This window comes from Passer montanus, unplaced genomic scaffold, assembly GCF_014805655.1.
Source record: "Passer montanus isolate IOZ18808 unplaced genomic scaffold, ASM1480565v1 scaffold15, whole genome shotgun sequence".
NCBI lineage: Eukaryota > Metazoa > Chordata > Aves > Passeriformes > Passeridae > Passer > Passer montanus.
The window spans coordinates 14,983,009-15,001,897 of record NW_024362051.1 but is presented as its reverse complement, the minus strand read 5'-3'; the positions used below and the strand labels follow the sequence as shown (position 1 = coordinate 15,001,897).

Genomic DNA, 18,889 nt, shown 5'->3' with positions numbered 1-18,889 from the left:
GAAGCGACTTGGTGTTTGGGTTCTTGCAAACCCCAGGGTTAGAAGAGGTCAGGGGATGCTGCACTTTCTCCAAGTGCCTCCATGAAAATAGCCACACATACTTTCCATTTACAGCTGATCACCTCCATTATCCCCAAGCTAGGAGGAGATGATCAGCAATTGTTAAGTGCTTGAATCAGACTAATAGCTCACTGCTAATTCCGCCAGTAATGGGAATCTAAATTCCTGGTAAACAAACGGACTGCTTTTCACACACAGGGATGAATGCCAAAAGCCTAATATTAGAGCTCTGGAACTAAAGCTTTTAGAGCAATCCTGTCCACTAGAAGATGTTTAATGACATTATGTACTAAATAATTAGAAAATGAAGGCCCGCTTGGAATCAATGGGTTACTGTCTAATTAAGATGACAAAGGGGCTCTACCCTTTTTTAAACAAGTTTATACTAAAATGGTGTACCTGATAAATGGCTCTGATAACTATGTCTTTACCTTCGGGCAGAACAAGCAGACATTAAGCTAGCACAAAATAATTGTGTGATTTTTGGCTCATCTTTCTTCCCATTGGTCCCACCTGTTTTCCTGTAAGGCATGTGATTCAGCTGTTCCTCCCCCCATCAGATGACAAAATTTATTAAGCAACACTCCAATCACTTATCCTGATGTAGAGCAAATCATCTTTGCCTTTGCTTTACTGTATGGCCAGAATCACGGAGTTCACACCATGAGAAGCTTGAAGAGCTAAGAGGTATGTACTGGACCCTCTAGAAGCACTTTGTAAGAAGAAACGCTAGTGAGCCTGAGAACACAAGAGAAGATTATTTATATACAGAGATAACTGTAAAAAGACTGAGAAATGTTGTGCTGATAATATGGCTGAATCAAAATTGATTAGTAAATCACATGACATCCTTATCTCCAAATTGAAGAGATAGAGGTTTGAAGGGTGGACAAATTGGTGGATAAGGAATTGGCTGGATGGATGTAACCAGAGAGTTGTGGTCAATGCCTCTGTGTCCATACAGGCTGAGAAAAGTGCCACTGTACTCTCTTCCCTTTCACCTTTTTTTCCCCATCAGTCTAGTACTTAAATGACTTTCTTCAATGTAAGTTTGCCCATTAGATACTGATATTATAGGTCACTGAGTTTCAACCACAAGAAAATGGAATTTCTTTGAACATCTGCATACAGTTACTTGTTCTCCAGCTTTCCAAAACACCAGCTTCTTCCTTTTTTTTCCCCTCTCCCTAAAGAATCTTTTGATTAACTGAAGTCAATTTTGCTAAGTGCTAGTGGCTCTAAGAAGCTTGTTTTGTCAATGATCCCCAGGGCTCCATTATGTTTTCAGGGCTACAAAACAGGAATTGCTCAGTCTTTCTGTAGAAATGTGAAATTAGCAGCTAATTCTTCCAGCCACAAACTTTTTGGATTTCATACCCATCATTCCAAATCAGAAATGTGATATGACATGTTATGATAGTTCTACCAGAAACCAGCTAAGAGATTTCCCATCTTTTTTTCTCAATTTTAATCCATTATTGTGCAAACATTTTAATGCACAAGGAATTCAGTTCCACCAATACACTACACAACCAATTGCTATGCTACTCCCAACTGGGAGCTGCAGAGTTACCACAACAGAAGCTCTGTTGTGCACTGAACACTTCATTTTCAATATGCAAATACAAATAACAGTGTAAATGGAATTAATACAGAACTGCAAATCACAGTGAAAATGTCAGTTTTATATACATTTTGAACACAGAAAGGCTCTGAGAGAAAGACTATGACTTGTCATGAAGAAATTTACTAAAATATTTAGACTAATATCTGAGCTGTTTTAGTCATACTATGTGGGACATAACAGTCCATCTACGCGCTTGAAATGCTAACACTAAGAGCTAAAGGTTGGCCTGTCTTCTCAAGCATCACTGAGTTACATCTTCCACCTGGTAAATCAGACACAATAAAATGGTAATGAAATGGGCAAGATGATGAGTTGATTGATTTACTAGTCTATTTTTCATTTGTTTTTGACTGATCTCAGTTAGCAGATGTCACCAGGAGTCCTGCTATTACTCATGATAGCACAGTATTGCTCAGGTAGCTACCTGAGTCTGTATTTAATTCAGATTTTCAAGCATGAACTTTTCAATTCAGATTCCAGTTGCCTGTTAAGGTATTACCAAGACTGAGTCTAATGCCCTGTTTTAATTTTTCTTCCTCAGATGTTGTAAGAGAGATGCCCCAGTCCCCACAGCAGGAGAAAGCAGCTTCCTGCAGCACCTCTCACTGGGTTTGAAGCTTCTACAGAGGTAAAAATGTGAAAAAATCCTAACTTCACATAATTTTTCCTGAGACTCACAACCTTCTCCTAAAGAAAAATGGGCAAACATATATGTGGCAACAGCACACATAAGAAACCCAAACAGCTGCTCATGCTGAACTTATGCAAACTAGTGACTTATTATGTGAGCTAAATAACACGTATTTTATTTTTTTCATATGTTGATATCAAAATTTCCCAAACTGAGAACTGGTGGTTTGTAATTTTGGCAACATGGTTTCATAAGCAGATTGCCTATTCCAACCTAGCAATGTTTTTAGCTTGATTTAAGTCCCTTACATCTCAGTTGTTTCACAACCTAAACCATACAAAATGACCCATTATCCTCAGGTCTTCATAGCCCATCTTTATCTCACTTTACACCTTTCTTGGCAGCCTCAAATCAGTCAAAGGAGCTAATAGTCCATGGGGAAGGTAGGTTTAGAAAAGCACCCAGTCAGTGAACCAGCTCTGGACAGGCTTCCCAGCAACACACACCCTGGAAAAAACAGGCAGAAATGGAGACAGCAGAAAGAGAAACTTGCTTTACAAGGTATTTAAAAGGAAAGTCAATCGTTTAGATGGTCTATTTTGCACAGACTGACCTAATCTGAGCAAAATATAACAGAAGGACACATTTCATAACACAAACAAGTGGACAGCTTCAAGCAGGGGGCTCTTATTCAGCCTAATGCAGATGTCAGTTAATTAGAGTAGAAGGTTATATCATTAGCAGCCAAATCAATATAAAAGGAATTAAGAGCTTGAAAAGCAAGCTTTCCTGCTTTCCAGCACAGCACCCGGGGCTGTATTTAGCTAAAATTCAATACACATTAGCGGACAATCAGTGTAGTCTTCTGTAGTCTTGTATGGGGATGTCTTCTTGAAATATTTTAATTGGACTCTCTAGCGTTATCAGTGCTAAACAAGATGTCAGATTAACGTAGATGCCTTCCCAAATGGGACCGGCAGCCCACAGGCTGGAGAAGCACATTTACTTCTATTAAAACCTCACTGGTTTTCCAACATGTATTAATAGTATTATTTTCACAGCTACCTTAAGAGTGGCTGAAAAGCATCTTTACATACAGCTGCTCCATCCTGCAAAACTCAGCAGCCCCCATACTGGCAACAGCAGATTCATCCTTTTTTGCCATTTCAGTGTCAGGCTTCATTACTCAAGAGCCCATCAGTCATACCAGACCAACAGTTTTTACTCTGTATTTAACACCTCTGCAGAGAATACAAATCTAAATTTAAATCAGCAAATGTAAAATACTCAACTGAGAACTCCTGTAACTGGTATGAGATTTGACATGATAACATTACATGTTTCAGCGTACATTTCTCATGACAAAATTGGAACCACTTCCCATTCTGCAGCAGCACTATCTTGGTCCCCTAACCAAGAAGTTATTTTTACTGTGTTGGATTTTATCTTTTAAGGAGCACACAGCAGCTACACTACAAATTTTCTGAACTGTAGAGTGGATGTTGCAAATTTGAAAGTCAAATCTTTCCTCTGAAATGTTTTATCTAACAAGATCAGAAACAAGTAGATCAACAGAAGGATAGTACTCAGCTTGGCAAAAATTCTTAAATTTATATCAATGCAATCTGTGTAGCTTTAAAATGCCATATCACTTTCATTCTCTGTCTTGAAAAAAAAACATGAAGCTATTATTTCTCCCCAGTAATAAATCATCAAAGCAATCTAGTGCTTTCTGTAATGGAAGAGCTGTACACTGTATCTTCCATTACCTTCCAGTTTAATTAAATATTCCTTGAATAAATGTTGTGCTTACACTCTTGTGACATGCTACCAGTTGTTCTCCATTTATAAAATGGCTGGATTCAGTCCAATCATCTCTGCTTATTGTACCTGTCACTCACTGAAAACTTCAGACTCAGTCCTCCTTGGACCCTTCTTTGCTAGTTACTGATTTGATATGGGTGTAGAACAGAATTAATAATATGAACTAGGTACCAACATACCTCTTGTAGCTCACTTCTTTGGAGTGGCCAAGAGGTTGAAAGAGGACAGGACACCAACATTTTTTGAAGTGAAACTACTAGAAGAAATTCAATTTATAAGCAGAAAACAGGCACCTGATTTAAGTTCAGTTTTCAATTAGGCAGAAAGCATTGATTCAGTGAGCATGAAAAGCCTCCTCTTTGCCTTTGAATACAGAATCTTCTTACTCATCTCCCTCACCAGTGCAACAGCAGTGTGAGAAGATGACTTCTGACAAATATTGAGCAATTTTAAAACATGAGTATCTTTCAAATGGCTATACATTTCTAGCCCATTGGAACACCATGGTGATGTAAGCTAAGCTGCTTTCCCTTTAGTGATAACAGATGAGAGGAGAATTTGTGTTCAGCTGCCTTCCTTCAGCAGATAAAGGGATATCTTTCAGAGAGGAAGGAGTAATGGTAGTAGTAGTAGTAGTAGTAGCAGTGGTGGTAGTGTAAATCACTATTAACTTAATGATTTCAGTCATCTGACCAAATGACACTATGCCACCTTGGAAGAGATGGCCTCAAGTGCCATAGAAATTACTCTGGTTCATGTCAACACAGAATGAGGATAAGCAGTAAATCATGTGCCACTGGGACCAAAGCAGTTACCAGGAATTGCTGTAATGTTGTATTTTGATATATGCTTATGGTTACTGGGATTCATCCTAACTTTTAATGGTGATAAAAACGTAATCTACTTTTATCAAAAACGTCCCTACAAATTCCCTTATATTGCATCTCCATTATGGAGATGCAGTCTAGTGGGCTTTGTGGGGATTTTATATTTCCTGTTCTTAAAAGGAGGGAAAAAGACATAATCTATGCACATGTTTACCTGGGCATCTAGACAAAATTCACAAAACTCTCTCAGAAATAGTTTAAAAGCATGAATTCCTATTAAATATATATCCTCTCAGTAACACTCATGCTAAATAGAAATGCTACCAAGCATTCTGATTTTGTGTTCTACTGAGCAACTGTAAGTCCCCTCCTACAATCAGGAGGAGCTGTGGGTACCAGGCATTTAGTTATTTTGCAAGGTCAAAACTATACAAAATGGTACTGCCTTAAAACATAGCAACGGATTGCTGTTCAACATAAAACACCCTCCTCTTTTCTCAAATGGAGAGTAAGTATAATGAAAAGGGGGGAAAAGTGCCTGGACAAACCAAATATAAATAAGGACTTTCAGAAAGAATTTGTAAGTTTCCTGACTTTAGAAATCTGTTCTGACTTGCTCAGTGACAAAGCTCACTCATAAAGAAACTAAGAGCAATTTTTTTAAATTTTTTTTTTTTACCAACAGTACTATTTACTTCCCTCCTAGAGGTAAGGTAGGAAAAAAAATCGTTGCATATCAGTGACTTCTGTTTCTTCCAGCATTAGCTTTCACCAATAACAAAAGGTGCAGTTCTGCTTTCCCAAATTCACCTGTCTCACTCTTGACTTCAGTGGCCCCAAGGAAAAACAGCAATGGATTTGAAACCAAATTAGTTTTTCATTACTGCCTAGGTACACAGTCATTAGCACTGAAGGGAGAATGACAGATGTAGGACTGACCTTCTCAGCACACACCACATACTTGTGTCAGACAGCAGTGCCACTGGAGCCACAGGCTGCAGGATCTTAGCAGTGCCTGGGCTGCTCAGCAATTGCAGATCCCAGCTGCGCACGTGGCAAAATGATCACGACTCCTTGTGTCGTCTCCAGACTCCCTTCTCCTCCATGACTTCAAGGATGCACAGCAGCACACTAAATACAACCCAATCAGACACATTCCTAGTTCCTAATGTCTGGCCTAACCATAACTTTTGCAACGGGTTAAAACAAATTTCTTGGTCTCCTGAAAAGGGAGCAAGTCCATGCTCCATTAAATAGGGAACTGCAGTTTAGCAATAATATGAAGGTTCTTGAATAACAGCATATTAAGTACCTGCATGATTCCTTACAATATCCACAGAGGTCTTAGTGGGCAACATGCTAAGCAAATGGTGCATGCTGGTTTTCTCAGAGCATATGGGCTAGATATGCACGCCTCACTGCTACTACTCCCAAGCTCATCAAAAGCTGCAATTAAACCAAATCTCCTAAAACTAGAAAATACATGGCATGAGTCAATGAATTTTTCAGATATGGAGGAGTGATTCAGGCACAATAAACACTTTTGCTGCATTAGTCCACAGCTCTCAGAGGCATTTTATGTCACTTCATCTCAATTAACCTCGCAAGAAAACAACTGAGATCTGAACAAGAGAGAGGGGGGAAAAACAACATTACTGACTGCACAATAGCCTACCCTCTCTACTGTGCTGTCACAATTAACTGAGTCATAGGCAGATTTCCTGGAATTCAGATCTTCTACCCTTTGAAACTATCTCCAGTTGGTGCAAATTTATTCTTTTGTCTCAAATAAAGTATAAATGGTTTCCCTCATACTTTAGGGTCACATGGTTTCCAAGTTTTAACATTAATGATGTCCCAACAGACTACAAAAAGCAAAAGTGGGAGTTGTGTTAACTATGCTAAATGGAGAATACAACCAATAGTAGAAAATAAGTTCTTATAACATCAGACTTCTCAGTGTAAAATTATACAGGAAACTGTAATCATGGTCGATGTTTAAAAAAGTTAAAAAGCACAGTTTTACAGCATCATAATAAAGAAGTTAAATTCTCTGTCAACAGATGAAACTAACTGTATTGGCAAGACACTTCACTTGGTAAAGACCACGTACACAGGATTTCATCAAGCATTAGCTGTACATTTGAAGATCTCCACTTTGAAAAAAAAATTCCTTTTAAAGCACCTACACAACCCACTGGTATGATGAACACAATTCCCACCGTTCCATCACCGACCTTCCTTGTTTTTGTCAATTTGTTTCTCTGAGGGACTAGAGACAATCTCATCCAGGTAGCTGTGAAATAACACGGGGCGCAAGTTTCCCTTCCCGAGAGCACCCAGCACTGCTCAGTAATCTGTATTTCCCCAAAATACTATCTGTTTTCACGCACAGAGGGTTTAATTAGTCTCCTGGCTCTAAATGCCAGCCTCAGGTGTCACTTCAGACCCATCTTTTAAAGAATGGAAAGACAGGAAGAATCACGAGTTCTCATTAGGAAGCAAGTCTTACCAATTGAATTCTTGAACTCGGGCAAGGCGACCTTCCCTTCGGCCCTCTCTCGGCTGCTTCGAGAGCGCGGAGCGCCCTCTGCTGCGGGGCAGCGCGGCCCGAGCCCGGCCGGGCCCGCGGCGGCTGCGAGCGCGACCCGCGCCGAGCGGCTCCGCGCGCTGAGCGGCTCCTGCGAACGCGACACGCGCTGAGCGGCTCCGCGCGCCGCGGGCGGCAGCGCCGGTCCGCGGCAGGAGCGCTCACCGCAAAGGCCGGATCACAGGTGCCGGGCGCGCCGAGCGGCTCCGCGCGCCGAGCGGCTCCGCGCGCCGCGGGCGGCAGCGCCGGTCCGCGGCAGGAGCGCTCACCGCAAAGGCCGGATCACAGGTGCCGGGCTCACGCACACGAGCGTGACAATAAGGGTATCTTGCCTAGATTTCAGCAAGAGAAGTAGCGCTTGGTGCGTTTTTGCAGCAGCTTCAGTACTTTGTACTGAAATCTCACTTCAATGGTCACAGTTTCCATCGGGAAAGCAGCACATAACACCCAGTGGGCCCAAAACTGAAGATAAACAGACCTTAATAAAATTGCTTCATAGATCTCACACACATACCAATTTCTTTAAATATCACTCTTCGTATTCGTGTAAAAACTGACCATCCTTAAATTGAAACCAGCAGAGAATCACAGAATCATTTAGATGGGATAAGATCATTGAGTCAAACTAAGGGACTCAAACAAGTACCAAGTACAATGTTTAGGAGCATAGAGCACTAACAGCTGATCCCTACATATGGAGAACATAAAAGAGATGGTAAGTACAACAAAAAATTATCTTCAGAAAAAAATTCTGAGGCTCTTTTCATATGTGTTCTGAGGCGGGCCAAAGAGAGACAGAATGAGGTATTAGTTAGGCACTGTGTTGACTAGACCCATCTGTGTAGTAACAAAAATAACAAAGAAGTTTTTATTTGCGTTTTGGATGTATGGGCTGGCAGAGTAATAGAAGTATTTTCTGTCAAAGCTACAACTGAATTTGCAAAACATTTGGCTAAAATTAAGAGAGGGAAAAACCCATGTAACGCTGAAATTATACTTCAAATAATGGTCTAATTTGCTTTATTGATTTGAAAAACCATTGAAGACTATAAATAACTCATCAATTCCCACTTTAACGACAAACTGGGCATTTCCTATCTCTGTAAACTTCTGTAGAACAATCTTAATTTCAGCAGGTGGTTCCAGATGAAACGGTTCCAGATCAATTCATAGTACTCATCAATACAGTGAAGGCCAGTGGTAGCCTTAGACTCTACACGGGAGTCAGTGTAAGAATTAGTGTCATTCACAGCTCATCAAAAAACCAAAAATCTTTTCTTACGATAGTAACAAATCAAGTACAAAGACACCGCGCTCAGCAGTGACACTTTTCATCACCCGCCAACTTGCTGCCAGTTCAAACACAACTGGCCAATCAGGCGGCACGGCTCCGGGGCGCGCCCGGCACGACCGACCAATCAGACTGCACGACTGCGGGGCGCGCCCGGCACAACCGGCCAATCAGACTGCACAGCTCCGGGGCGCGCCCGGCACGATCGACCAATCAGACTGCACGACTGCGAGGCGCGCCCGGCACGACCGACCAATCAGACTGCACGACTCCGGGGCGCGCCTGGGGTTGATCACGAAACCTCTCGCGCTCGTCCAAGTAGACGACTCCATATAGGGGCGGGGGAGCGCAGTGCGCGAGGCTTTGATTGGCCGGGCCGGCAGGCGGGCACGCAGGGCGCGGGACTGTGATTGGCCGGGCCGGCGGACGGGGCTGTGATTGGCCGGGCTGGCGCGATGGCGGCGGCGACAATGGTGGCGGCGGCGGGCGGCGGAGACTTCTCGGATCTGCGGGAGATCAAGAAGCAGCTGCTGAGCGTGGCGGAGCGGAGCCGCGAGCGCGGGCTGCAGCACAGCGGGAAGTGGTGAGCGGGGCCGGGCACAGCTGGCCGGGGCCCAGCTCGGCGGCCCCGGGGCTAACGTGTTCTGTGCCGGGAGGGAGGATGGGACGGAGCTAGGTTTGTTCTCGAGAAGAGGAGGCTCGTGGGTCCCTCATCATTTTTGACAGCTCGCTGAAAGGAGTTTGCAGTGAGGTGAGAGCCAGTCTCCTGCTGTGCCTGCAGGGAGGAGACCAGAGGAAACGGCCTTGAGTTGAGATAGAAGAGATTCAGTAAGATATTGGAAAATATTTTATAAATGTTCAGGTGGTCAGGCACTGGAATAGGTTTCCCAGGGAAGTTATGGAATCACTGTCTCTGGGGGTTCTTAAGAGGTGTCTGCATCTGGCGTTGGATGATGTGGTTTAGGGATTACAGTGCTCGTGCTGCCGTTGGACTTGATGACCTCACAGGTCTCCAACCCTGATGATCCAACGATTCTAAAGCTCTCTTTCCCTCAGGGCTGCTGAACTTGCCTTCGCCCTGGAGCCACTGCCACTGAGCGAGCTGCCGCCTCCGCCCGTGCTCACCGAGGTACGGCCCAGGCTGTGCTTGGGGGAGTGGCTGTGAGCTCGACAAGGTGCTGCAGCTCCTGTGGGTGGGCTGTTTAATCTGAACTATGGAGGAAAATACGTCATTGCAGTCTCCCAAATCCCATGGGTGGGAGTCTGCGCTGAGCTCCAGTCCCTGCCGTGATGCTGGGAACATCCTTTCCATAGTGTGTTCAAAAGGGCAAGAGAGCTGAATGTGCTTTCCCAGATGAAAGCACTATCTGTTGCTGTGTCCTAAATGAAGCACTCTGTAAGCCCAATTTGAAATCACATGCATGCTACTTTATTTTTATTCCTCTTTACTGAGTTCAAATTGATTTTAATATAAATTATGTTTTGCCATTAAACTTCTACTCCTTGGGACACAAGAAAAACAAGTTGTGTCTCCATCCCCACCTCTGTAGGAATACAGTAGAACTCATAGGTGTGTGTCCTGCTGTATTATAGAAGTGTAACATGTCATAAATGCCTTTCAAGGAACACCAGGGAGGTGTCTCTTGTATGTTAACAGATTAATATTCTCTTATATGGAATTCCTGAGCAGGTTTCTTGTTTATGGTATTTCATACTAATTGAACAGCTAGGCCTTGCCTTTTGTCAGCTTGCCACAATTTGTTTCTGAAATCTCACCATTTATTTTAAATGTTCTTAAATAGTCTGTACGTGTTATTTGAGAACTCTAGAATAGGATAATGTGAGGGAGTGGAGGAACTTTTCTGATAGTACTTAAACCATCTAAAAAGATGGACAAACTACATTTTTAGCTTTTGGAGCAATTTAATTGCTGTGTTTGTAACCATGTTTTTCCTAAAGTATGTCAGAGTTTCTTGGGTCTTAAAACTCTTGTGTGTCCCTGCAGGAGGATGCTCGTGATCTGGATGCCTACACGTTGGCCAAGTCTTACTTCGATCTCAAGGAATATGACAGGGCTGCCTACTTTTTACAGGGCTGCAAGAGCCAGAAAGCTTACTTCTTGTACATGTACTCCAGATACCTGGTAAGGTAGAAAAAAAGGTTGCCTCTTAGCACTGAACTCCTCTGCTTCCCACCCCTCCCTGGCATATCTTATTTTTTTGCTTATTCTTTTGCTTGGTTCCTAATGGCCACCTTGAAGTCCAAATTCTGTGTTTGGGTGAAGAAAGATAGGGCTGCTCTTTTCAGAACTGTGCTGTCTGTGAAAACTCAGTTTACACACTGCAGCAAGTGCTGCAGCAAACTTAGGAAAATCACTATTATAATCTTGAATTTTCTTTCTTTTCCACAGTCAGGGGAAAAGAAAAAGGATGATGAGACAGTTGATAGTTTGGGTAAGTCTCTGGTGTCAAAAAATGCATGATGAGATAATGAAGCTTTTGCTGTTGACTCTTCATGTAACTCATCTTGGGTCTATGGTTTTCCCCTCAATTTTTTGGATAATAGGTGCTGTAACATGATTTCTTTCATTCTCTTTTGATTCATTGGCTTAATTACAGGTTGCAGATTTTCATCTCTTAGGTCTTCTTTTAAACTGGGTGACCAGACTAAGCAATTTTCTTTAAAATGGGGAACATAAACACAGACTGGGAAGCCATCATGTCCTGTCAGCGATAATTCTGATTGTACCCTCGAGCTGGCATTGCTGTGGGACACTGCTTATTGAAAACTAGCTGTGTGACTTTCTCTTCATGTAGGACCTCTGGAAAAAGGACAGGTGAAAAATGAAGCTCTACGAGAATTGAGAGTTGAGCTCAGCAAGAAACACAAGGCACAGGAGCTGGATGGATTTGGCCTTTATCTGTAAGTGTTTGCATGCATTTCTTATATATTTTCGTAGATATGCAGAATTGCATGATTCTTGTCAACCTGATACTTTTTTTTACAGGTATGGTGTTGTGCTGCGGAAACTGGACCTGGTGAAAGAAGCAATAGATGTGTTTGTTGAAGCTGCTCATGTCCTGCCTTTGCATTGGGGAGCCTGGCTGGAACTTTGCAACTTGATTACAGATAAAGAGATGGTAAAACTTTGGAGATACCAAGATGTGGTAACAAATCTCAAAAGTTTAGCCTGATTCAGTGACCAGTGTTTCTGTTTCCATAAGACTGATGTTGCCCACTGCTTCATTCTGTGAGACACTTCTCAGGCAAGGCAAGCCACAACTGTAAATTATATTGTAAAATCCTCTTTATCTTCAATTGCTTGTCGTGCTGTGTCTTGAGAATCTTTATACAGGCATGGCTAATTTCTTATCATTCCCCCACAAAGTGGTTTGAGAAATTTCCAATTCAGGTATTTTGGAAGCAGTTGTTACTGGGGTAATCATCTTGTCACATGAAGGAGATCCTCCTAAGAGACGTCCCTTTTTATTTTTTTTTTTAATCTGGTTCTAATTCCTCAGTTATTGAGCACTTCTCATAGCTTGAAAGGATATGTAGAATCACTACTTTCAAAACTGAAAAGATAATGTATAAAGCCACATAGGAGGTGAATTGTATCAGAGAAACAAACTTCAGATATAAAACCAAAATATATTATTTTTCTTTCTGCATGGAATTTGAGTCCACTTCTGGAATTCTTCAGTAAATTCTGGATTATGGAGTATTTAAAACTGTACTTTAAAAAAATGTTTTAAAAAGTGATGCAGAAGTGTGTGTTACCAACTTGTGGAAAAAGAGAAGTGCATTTTTTATTATATACTTTTGAATCTGCTTACATAGTTCATTGAAATTAGTGTTAGGATATTGATGTTCAAACATAGGAAGAAAGTGCAGTCTGAATTTAATGGCTGAAGCAAGAGCCAGGTAATGTCATATCTGAAGACAATTTCTTCCCTGATTGACCAAATGGATTTATGAAAGTGACTGCAGGAAAGCCTCCTACCTCGGGACCATCTACTAAGTCATGGGAGGGAAGATAATGGATTCTTTGCCACGTGTAGCCTGTAGAATACTTCTGATTGTCATCTCTTCCTCCTCTTCTTTGATTCTTGCTAGCTGAAGTTCCTGTCCTTGCCAGATACATGGATGAAAGAGTTCTTTCTTGCACACATTTATACAGAGCTGCAGCTGATAGAGGAAGCTCTGCAGAAGTACCAGTCTCTCATTGATGCAGGATTTTCCAAAAGCACTTATATCATCTCTCAGATTGCAGTTGCCTACCACAATATAAGAGGTCAGTGACACTAAGTAGTAATGACCCCCTTAATGCAAAACTTGGCATTTATAGTTGTTGGTGTCCCATATGTTGTTCCTTCTTCAGATATTGACAAAGCTTTATCCATCTTTAATGAACTGAGGAAACAAGATCCTTACAGAATAGAAAACATGGACACTTTCTCCAACTTGCTCTATGTAAGGGTAAGCATTCTTCCTGTCCATAATGATGGTGTTTGTTGGAGGTATCTTAAACACTGGCAAAGCAGCTGGTGCTGACTGGCCTCTCTGAATACCAGCTTGCCTCTTCCCAACTCCATGGAAGAGAGGCACTGTATGCGTTACCAGTTGCTTATTGCAGTTTCTTTCAAAGCATAATGTACTTTCTCTCTCATCACTTTAATATTTTTTTTCACTAGAGCATGAAGCCTGAGTTGAGCTACCTGGCTCATAATCTCTGTGAGATAGACAAGTACCGTGTTGAGACCTGCTGTGTAATTGGTGAGAGCCAATTCTTTTACATATTATTTTTACATCTTATTTTGCTGTCTGTAGGCTGTATAAGGGAATCTTGGAAACACTTGTGGAAGTGATAAGCTGGCAAGGCAATCAAAATCACTGCTTGGTGAATGTCGATTCAGGCAGCCTGAAAAGCAGACTAAATGACAGAGTACCTTTTCCCTCATTTCTCTCTGAAAGCTGCTGTAATAGTACTAGGGTAGAAAATAGACCCATGTACCTAAAAATCCCTTTATAGTCTTCAAACTCCAGTGGAAATAGTTGTGTTGTGAGGAGCAGAAAATTGATTTGTTAGATCAGGACACTCCAAGGCGATGGAATCATAAATGGATTGGTACAGCTGGAAAAGGATTGAACACTGGTGAACAGAGTGCAGTTAGGTTTCTTGAGGTTTGAATCAGTTCTGTCTTTATTAGGACTCTTCATAATTTGTTAGGAGGTAGTAGATAGTACACATTACATAATTTTTTCTACTTCTCTATTGGTGTTGGCTTTTTTTGTTGGTTGGTTGTGGGTTTTTGAAATTTATTTAAATATTATGCCTTTTACTTTAGGAAATTATTATAGCTTGCGTTCCCAGCATGAAAAAGCAGCACTCTATTTCCAGAGGGCCTTGAAACTGAATCCTCGTTATCTAGGAGCCTGGACACTTATGGGGCATGAGTATATGGAAATGAAGAACACATCTGCAGCTATTCAGGCTTATAGGTAACGCTCATGTACTGCACAAAATGGAGTTTGCTTCTGAAGTAGTATCTTCTATTTTTTCTTAGTGTTTTGCTGGATTTGGTTTTGATTCTGACTTTCTGTCTAGTTTATCTCCTTTTCATTGACAGGCATGCAATAGAGGTGAACAAAAGGGACTACAGAGCGTGGTATGGCTTGGGGCAAACCTATGAAATCCTCAAAATGCCATTTTACTGTCTCTACTATTACCGACGGGCCCACCAGCTCAGGTAGAGTTGAGAATGGAGCCATGTTTACTGGTCTTCATTCTGACATGGTTGATACTGGCTAAGGAATTTACATGCAAGAAATAAGTTGGGGATGGAAAAAAACATTGATGCTTTGCGATGTGTGCAGTCAGTCCCACTGTTCCAAATCCTTTTAGTTGTGTTAGTTAACTGTTAACAAAAACTTTGTCAGTTAAATGTTGAGGATGATTTGTCAGGAGTGAGAGTGATGCTTTATGCAAAAGGATGATAGTCTGCCAGGTGTAGATTATTTTTTTCCCTTGACCACGCCCCATCTTTCCCTCACCCTGAGATCAGCTGGCAGTCTATTAAACTACCTGAGGAATTGCTCTTTTACAGACCGAATGATTCTCGTATGCTGGTTGCTCTAGGAGAATGCTATGAGAAACTCAATCAGTTGGTGGAAGCTAAGAAGGTGAGAACTGATGTGTAAGACTTTAGGGTGTCTTCCAGAATACTGGGTGAAATTGCAGCAAAATTATGTTGCTAGTGTTACCTAAACTCCTTGGCAGTTACAGTTGGGGAAGTACTGCTGCAATATAACTAGAGCAGTTGATAAATAAGGAGTTGTCTACAGACAGATGCCCCTTTTGCTGACAATCTCTGTAATTTTTTGTTTCTGATTTGCATGCTGGAGTCATGAGCTGGACTAATTTTTGTGGCATGCTTGACTGACTTTCCTTCCTTGACAGTGCTATTGGAGAGCTTATGCTGTGGGAGACGTGGAGAAAATGGCACTTGTGAAACTTGCCAAGTGAGTATGTACCCTCACTGAACTGTCACGGTTCTGTTAAATGCAAATAGCATTTTGATACCCAGTGATAAAATACAGACTGTAAACAAGTGGAATTGCTGTTAGCTAATATTACCTTTAGAACTGTGTAAGAATTGATACCTTTAGGGTTGTAGTGATTGCAAATTTTGGTGTCCAGCTTTATCTTTGTTTCCATCAGGATAACTAGAGAGAATAATAGCATTATGTGGGTTGCAAAGGACTTCTGAATCCTGAGGTGTTTTGAGCATGCAGTACTAGCAATTGTATATGTTGTACTGCAACTTAAAAGCAGCCCATGATGGTGGATGATGTACAAAATTGTAGTTTGATTTTATTTTTCCTTTTTAGTATGTGGCTCTGACATTGGAAGAGGTTTAATGTGAATACTGTGACATCAGCACTAATTTTTTTTGTGGGGATAAAGTAATGTAAAGTGGGAAATGTGAAGAGGGGAAAAAAAGGGCAAATTAAAAGTGAAACTGCTGTACAAATTTGGGTTGTAGCAGGGGAAGAAGGAGCACTGGAGGAAATAGTAAGTAGAATGTCAAAGGTCTGTTAAAAGTTTTAAAATGCAACAGAATATACAAAGGTCCCTGCTTTGGTTGTTACTGCTTCTAGCTGTCTAGTCGCTATCTGACTGCCTCTGTGTCTGTCAGCATGAATGCAAACTGGATCATCTCTTTCCACAAGAGGTAGTACATGTTGCATGTCCTGCAAATTCTGAAGGAAAGGACCTGGCTTTAGTTCAGGTCAGGGTGAGCAGGTACATTCTCATAGACCAAGAAGGTCTTCCACAGTGCAGTCTTGTTCCAGTGACCCACTTTTCTCCTTTTGTAGGTTGCATGAACAGCTGAATGAATCTGAGCAGGCAGCTCAATGCTACATCAAATACATCCAGGATATCTATTCCTGTGGGGTAAGAAGATAGCTTGGGAATAAAAGGAGAAGTAAACATGGTGTACAACTACTTTGGAAGGTGCTTACAAATTATGTTTTTTACCCCACTCACTGTAGGAGGTAGTGGAGCACCTGGAGGTCAGCACTGCATTTCGTTACCTGGCCCAATACTACTTCAAATGTAAGCTTTGGGATGAAGCCTCAGCATGTGCTCAGAAATGCTGTGCCTTCAATGATGTGAGTACCTGCACAGTCTTTGGTGCTTCTTTCTTAAGGAATCTTGGCTCCCCTCAGAGTAGAAGGAATCCTTTATGAAGAAATGAGGTCTGTCTGCCATACAGGTCACATCCTGAATGGTGGTTGTCGTGTATACCTGATCAGTTATGCTGAGTATGGTTGATAAAAGTCATGGAATGTAGTGTAGATAGTGAAATTGAACCATACCTCACTGGAATTCACTAAGTAAAAAAATTTGAAGCTTCATATGGCAGTCTTAAGGCTGCTAAAAGTCTTGGTCTTGAGGAGGTAGCTGAATGGCCACAAACTCCCACACACTGTGTAGTGGTGATACTTCTAAAACTTATTTTTTCTCATCTTCTGTGTGTAGATGGTGCAGAGAGTATAATAGTACTTGGGTTTTGTGTGCAGCTCCATACTTGGTGATGTTATGTATCTGTAAGTGGGCAGTTTGGGATTTTTAATTTCAGCCTAATGGTAGACACTAACCATGAGTGCAGGGTGTTTGGCCTATCGTTGACAAAGCTGCCTGGAGCTCTCTACAACCTCAATTCTCCTTATTCAACGTTTTCCCAATCTACTACTGGAATATTTAGACAACTTCAGTGGTTGATGGTTCTGTTCTCTGAAATACCCAAGAAACACACCAATCAGGAGTAAAAGGAGGAAAGACTAAAACAAAAAAAGTGGCTTACCTTAACATTTCTAAGGAGCAGAAGAAAAAAGAATTGAGAATTGCTTTTATAGCTTGTAGTCTTATAGAATAACAAGCTACTTTAAGTTACACTGCTTACATACTGAATTTGACCCAGAAACCATCCATTCATAGTTGTATTGTTCTGTTTTCTACAAATTAATTTCAGACTAGAGAAGAAGGAAAGGCCCTGCTGCGCCAGATCTTACAGCTTCGCAACCAAGGAGAAACATCATCCACAGATGTTGCTGCTCCCTTTTTCCTTCCTGCATCCTTGTCAGCCAACAACACTCCCACACGCCGTGTCTCCCCTCTCAATCTGTCTTCCGTAACACCATGAACAATTCTGATACTTCTAACTTGTGCATTGGATGTGACATTGCAGATGGAACATGCAAACACTTACTTCTTTCTAGGGAAATTCCTCCTTTTGTTGTTGCCCTCACATAAAGGGAAGGAGTTAGCAGAGTCTACAGCTGAAGACAGACGAAAACAGGGAAAGGGGAGCCTGATGTGAAAGTGCTTGTGCTGCAGTGTGAGAACCTGCTCTACTTCTCACCAAGTCATTCCAGTCAGAGGGCAGACATGTCCCACTACACTGGACTGCTCCTAAGGGAGGCATTGGGAAGAGCTTGTGTGCTTGAGTTAAAATACATTTTGATTCTGCCAAGTTACCTCTGGTCTTTACTGCACTTCTTTGGAGGACCTCTTATGGTATCACTGCTGTCATCAGAGACTTTTGCTTGTCTTGAACTACACAGGAGATGTTTCACTGAAGCGGTTGAATAGGCACTCAGAGTCCCATGGGTATGTTAAAGTATTGGCAAATGTCAGAGGAGTCCCAAGTAGCTACAGGTGACAGCTGTCTGAGTTCTCACTGTGGATCTGATGGATAGTTTTGGCTTTCAGTAGAAAAGCAGTTGGAATAGCACAGTTAAAAAAATAATGAAGTTACAGTTCTTGGGCTTCTTTGTGGTGCAGCTTCCATGTGCACTGTAGCAATGGAATCAAATGAACTGTAATGGATCATTTTGTTAAGGAGGCAAAAAGATAATTATCCCTTTGTTTCAGAATTAGTGTCTTTGTTCACCCCTATAAATTTACAGCCACAGCCCTCTGTCTGTGGCATGACTAAATCAAGGACAATGCATTTTAAAACCCTTCCCATTTAGCTTCCTGTGCACTGTACAGGTGGGCACATCAGGAAACCTGGGTCACAGCCCTGGGCCCTCTGTCCAATGCATTTGCAGCATGTCCATAGAGCAGAGGGAACCCATGTTCTTAGTTCTGGGCATCTCTAGAAATTACCGACTTGTTTTATGTTCCATAGTGTCCATTCAACAACCATTTCTGCTGCAGATAGTTTTAAACAATAAAACTGGATCTTGATGTATTTTGCAAGAACTTTCCCAGTTCCATGCAAACCTGAAGATATCAACGAGACCATTTATAAAATTGTTGTCACTAGGGGCAAATTGTGCTTGATAAACTTGGTACTGGCTCTCTGTGTGGGGGTTAATGTGCTTGCTGGTGGATAAGCGAAGAATGACTCATGTCATTTGCCTGTGCTTGTGCAAAGCTTTTGATAGTGTTGCTTCCACACAGTGTCCTTGCCTCTAAGCTAGAAAGACATGGAGTGGATAGCTGTACCCCAGGGTGATGAAGGTC

The 18,889-nt window shown here is 41.7% G+C and overlaps 1 protein-coding gene across 1 annotated transcript; it reads left to right on the top strand.

Annotated features, from left to right (window-relative positions):
* Positions 1 to 9,270: 9,270 nt before the first annotated feature.
* On the top strand, positions 9,271 to 18,332 carry CDC23 (cell division cycle 23). Its single transcript, XM_039701754.1, has 16 exons — positions 9,271 to 9,433; positions 9,907 to 9,979; positions 10,856 to 10,993; positions 11,261 to 11,303; positions 11,667 to 11,772; positions 11,858 to 11,990; positions 12,967 to 13,144; positions 13,232 to 13,329; positions 13,545 to 13,626; positions 14,199 to 14,352; positions 14,481 to 14,600; positions 14,958 to 15,033; positions 15,311 to 15,372; positions 16,231 to 16,309; positions 16,408 to 16,527; positions 17,391 to 18,332. Exons 1-16 carry the CDS (start codon positions 9,306 to 9,308, stop codon positions 17,559 to 17,561), a joined length of 1,761 nt encoding a protein of 586 aa, XP_039557688.1. The 5' UTR covers positions 9,271 to 9,305; the 3' UTR covers positions 17,562 to 18,332.
* Positions 18,333 to 18,889: the final 557 nt, after the last annotated feature.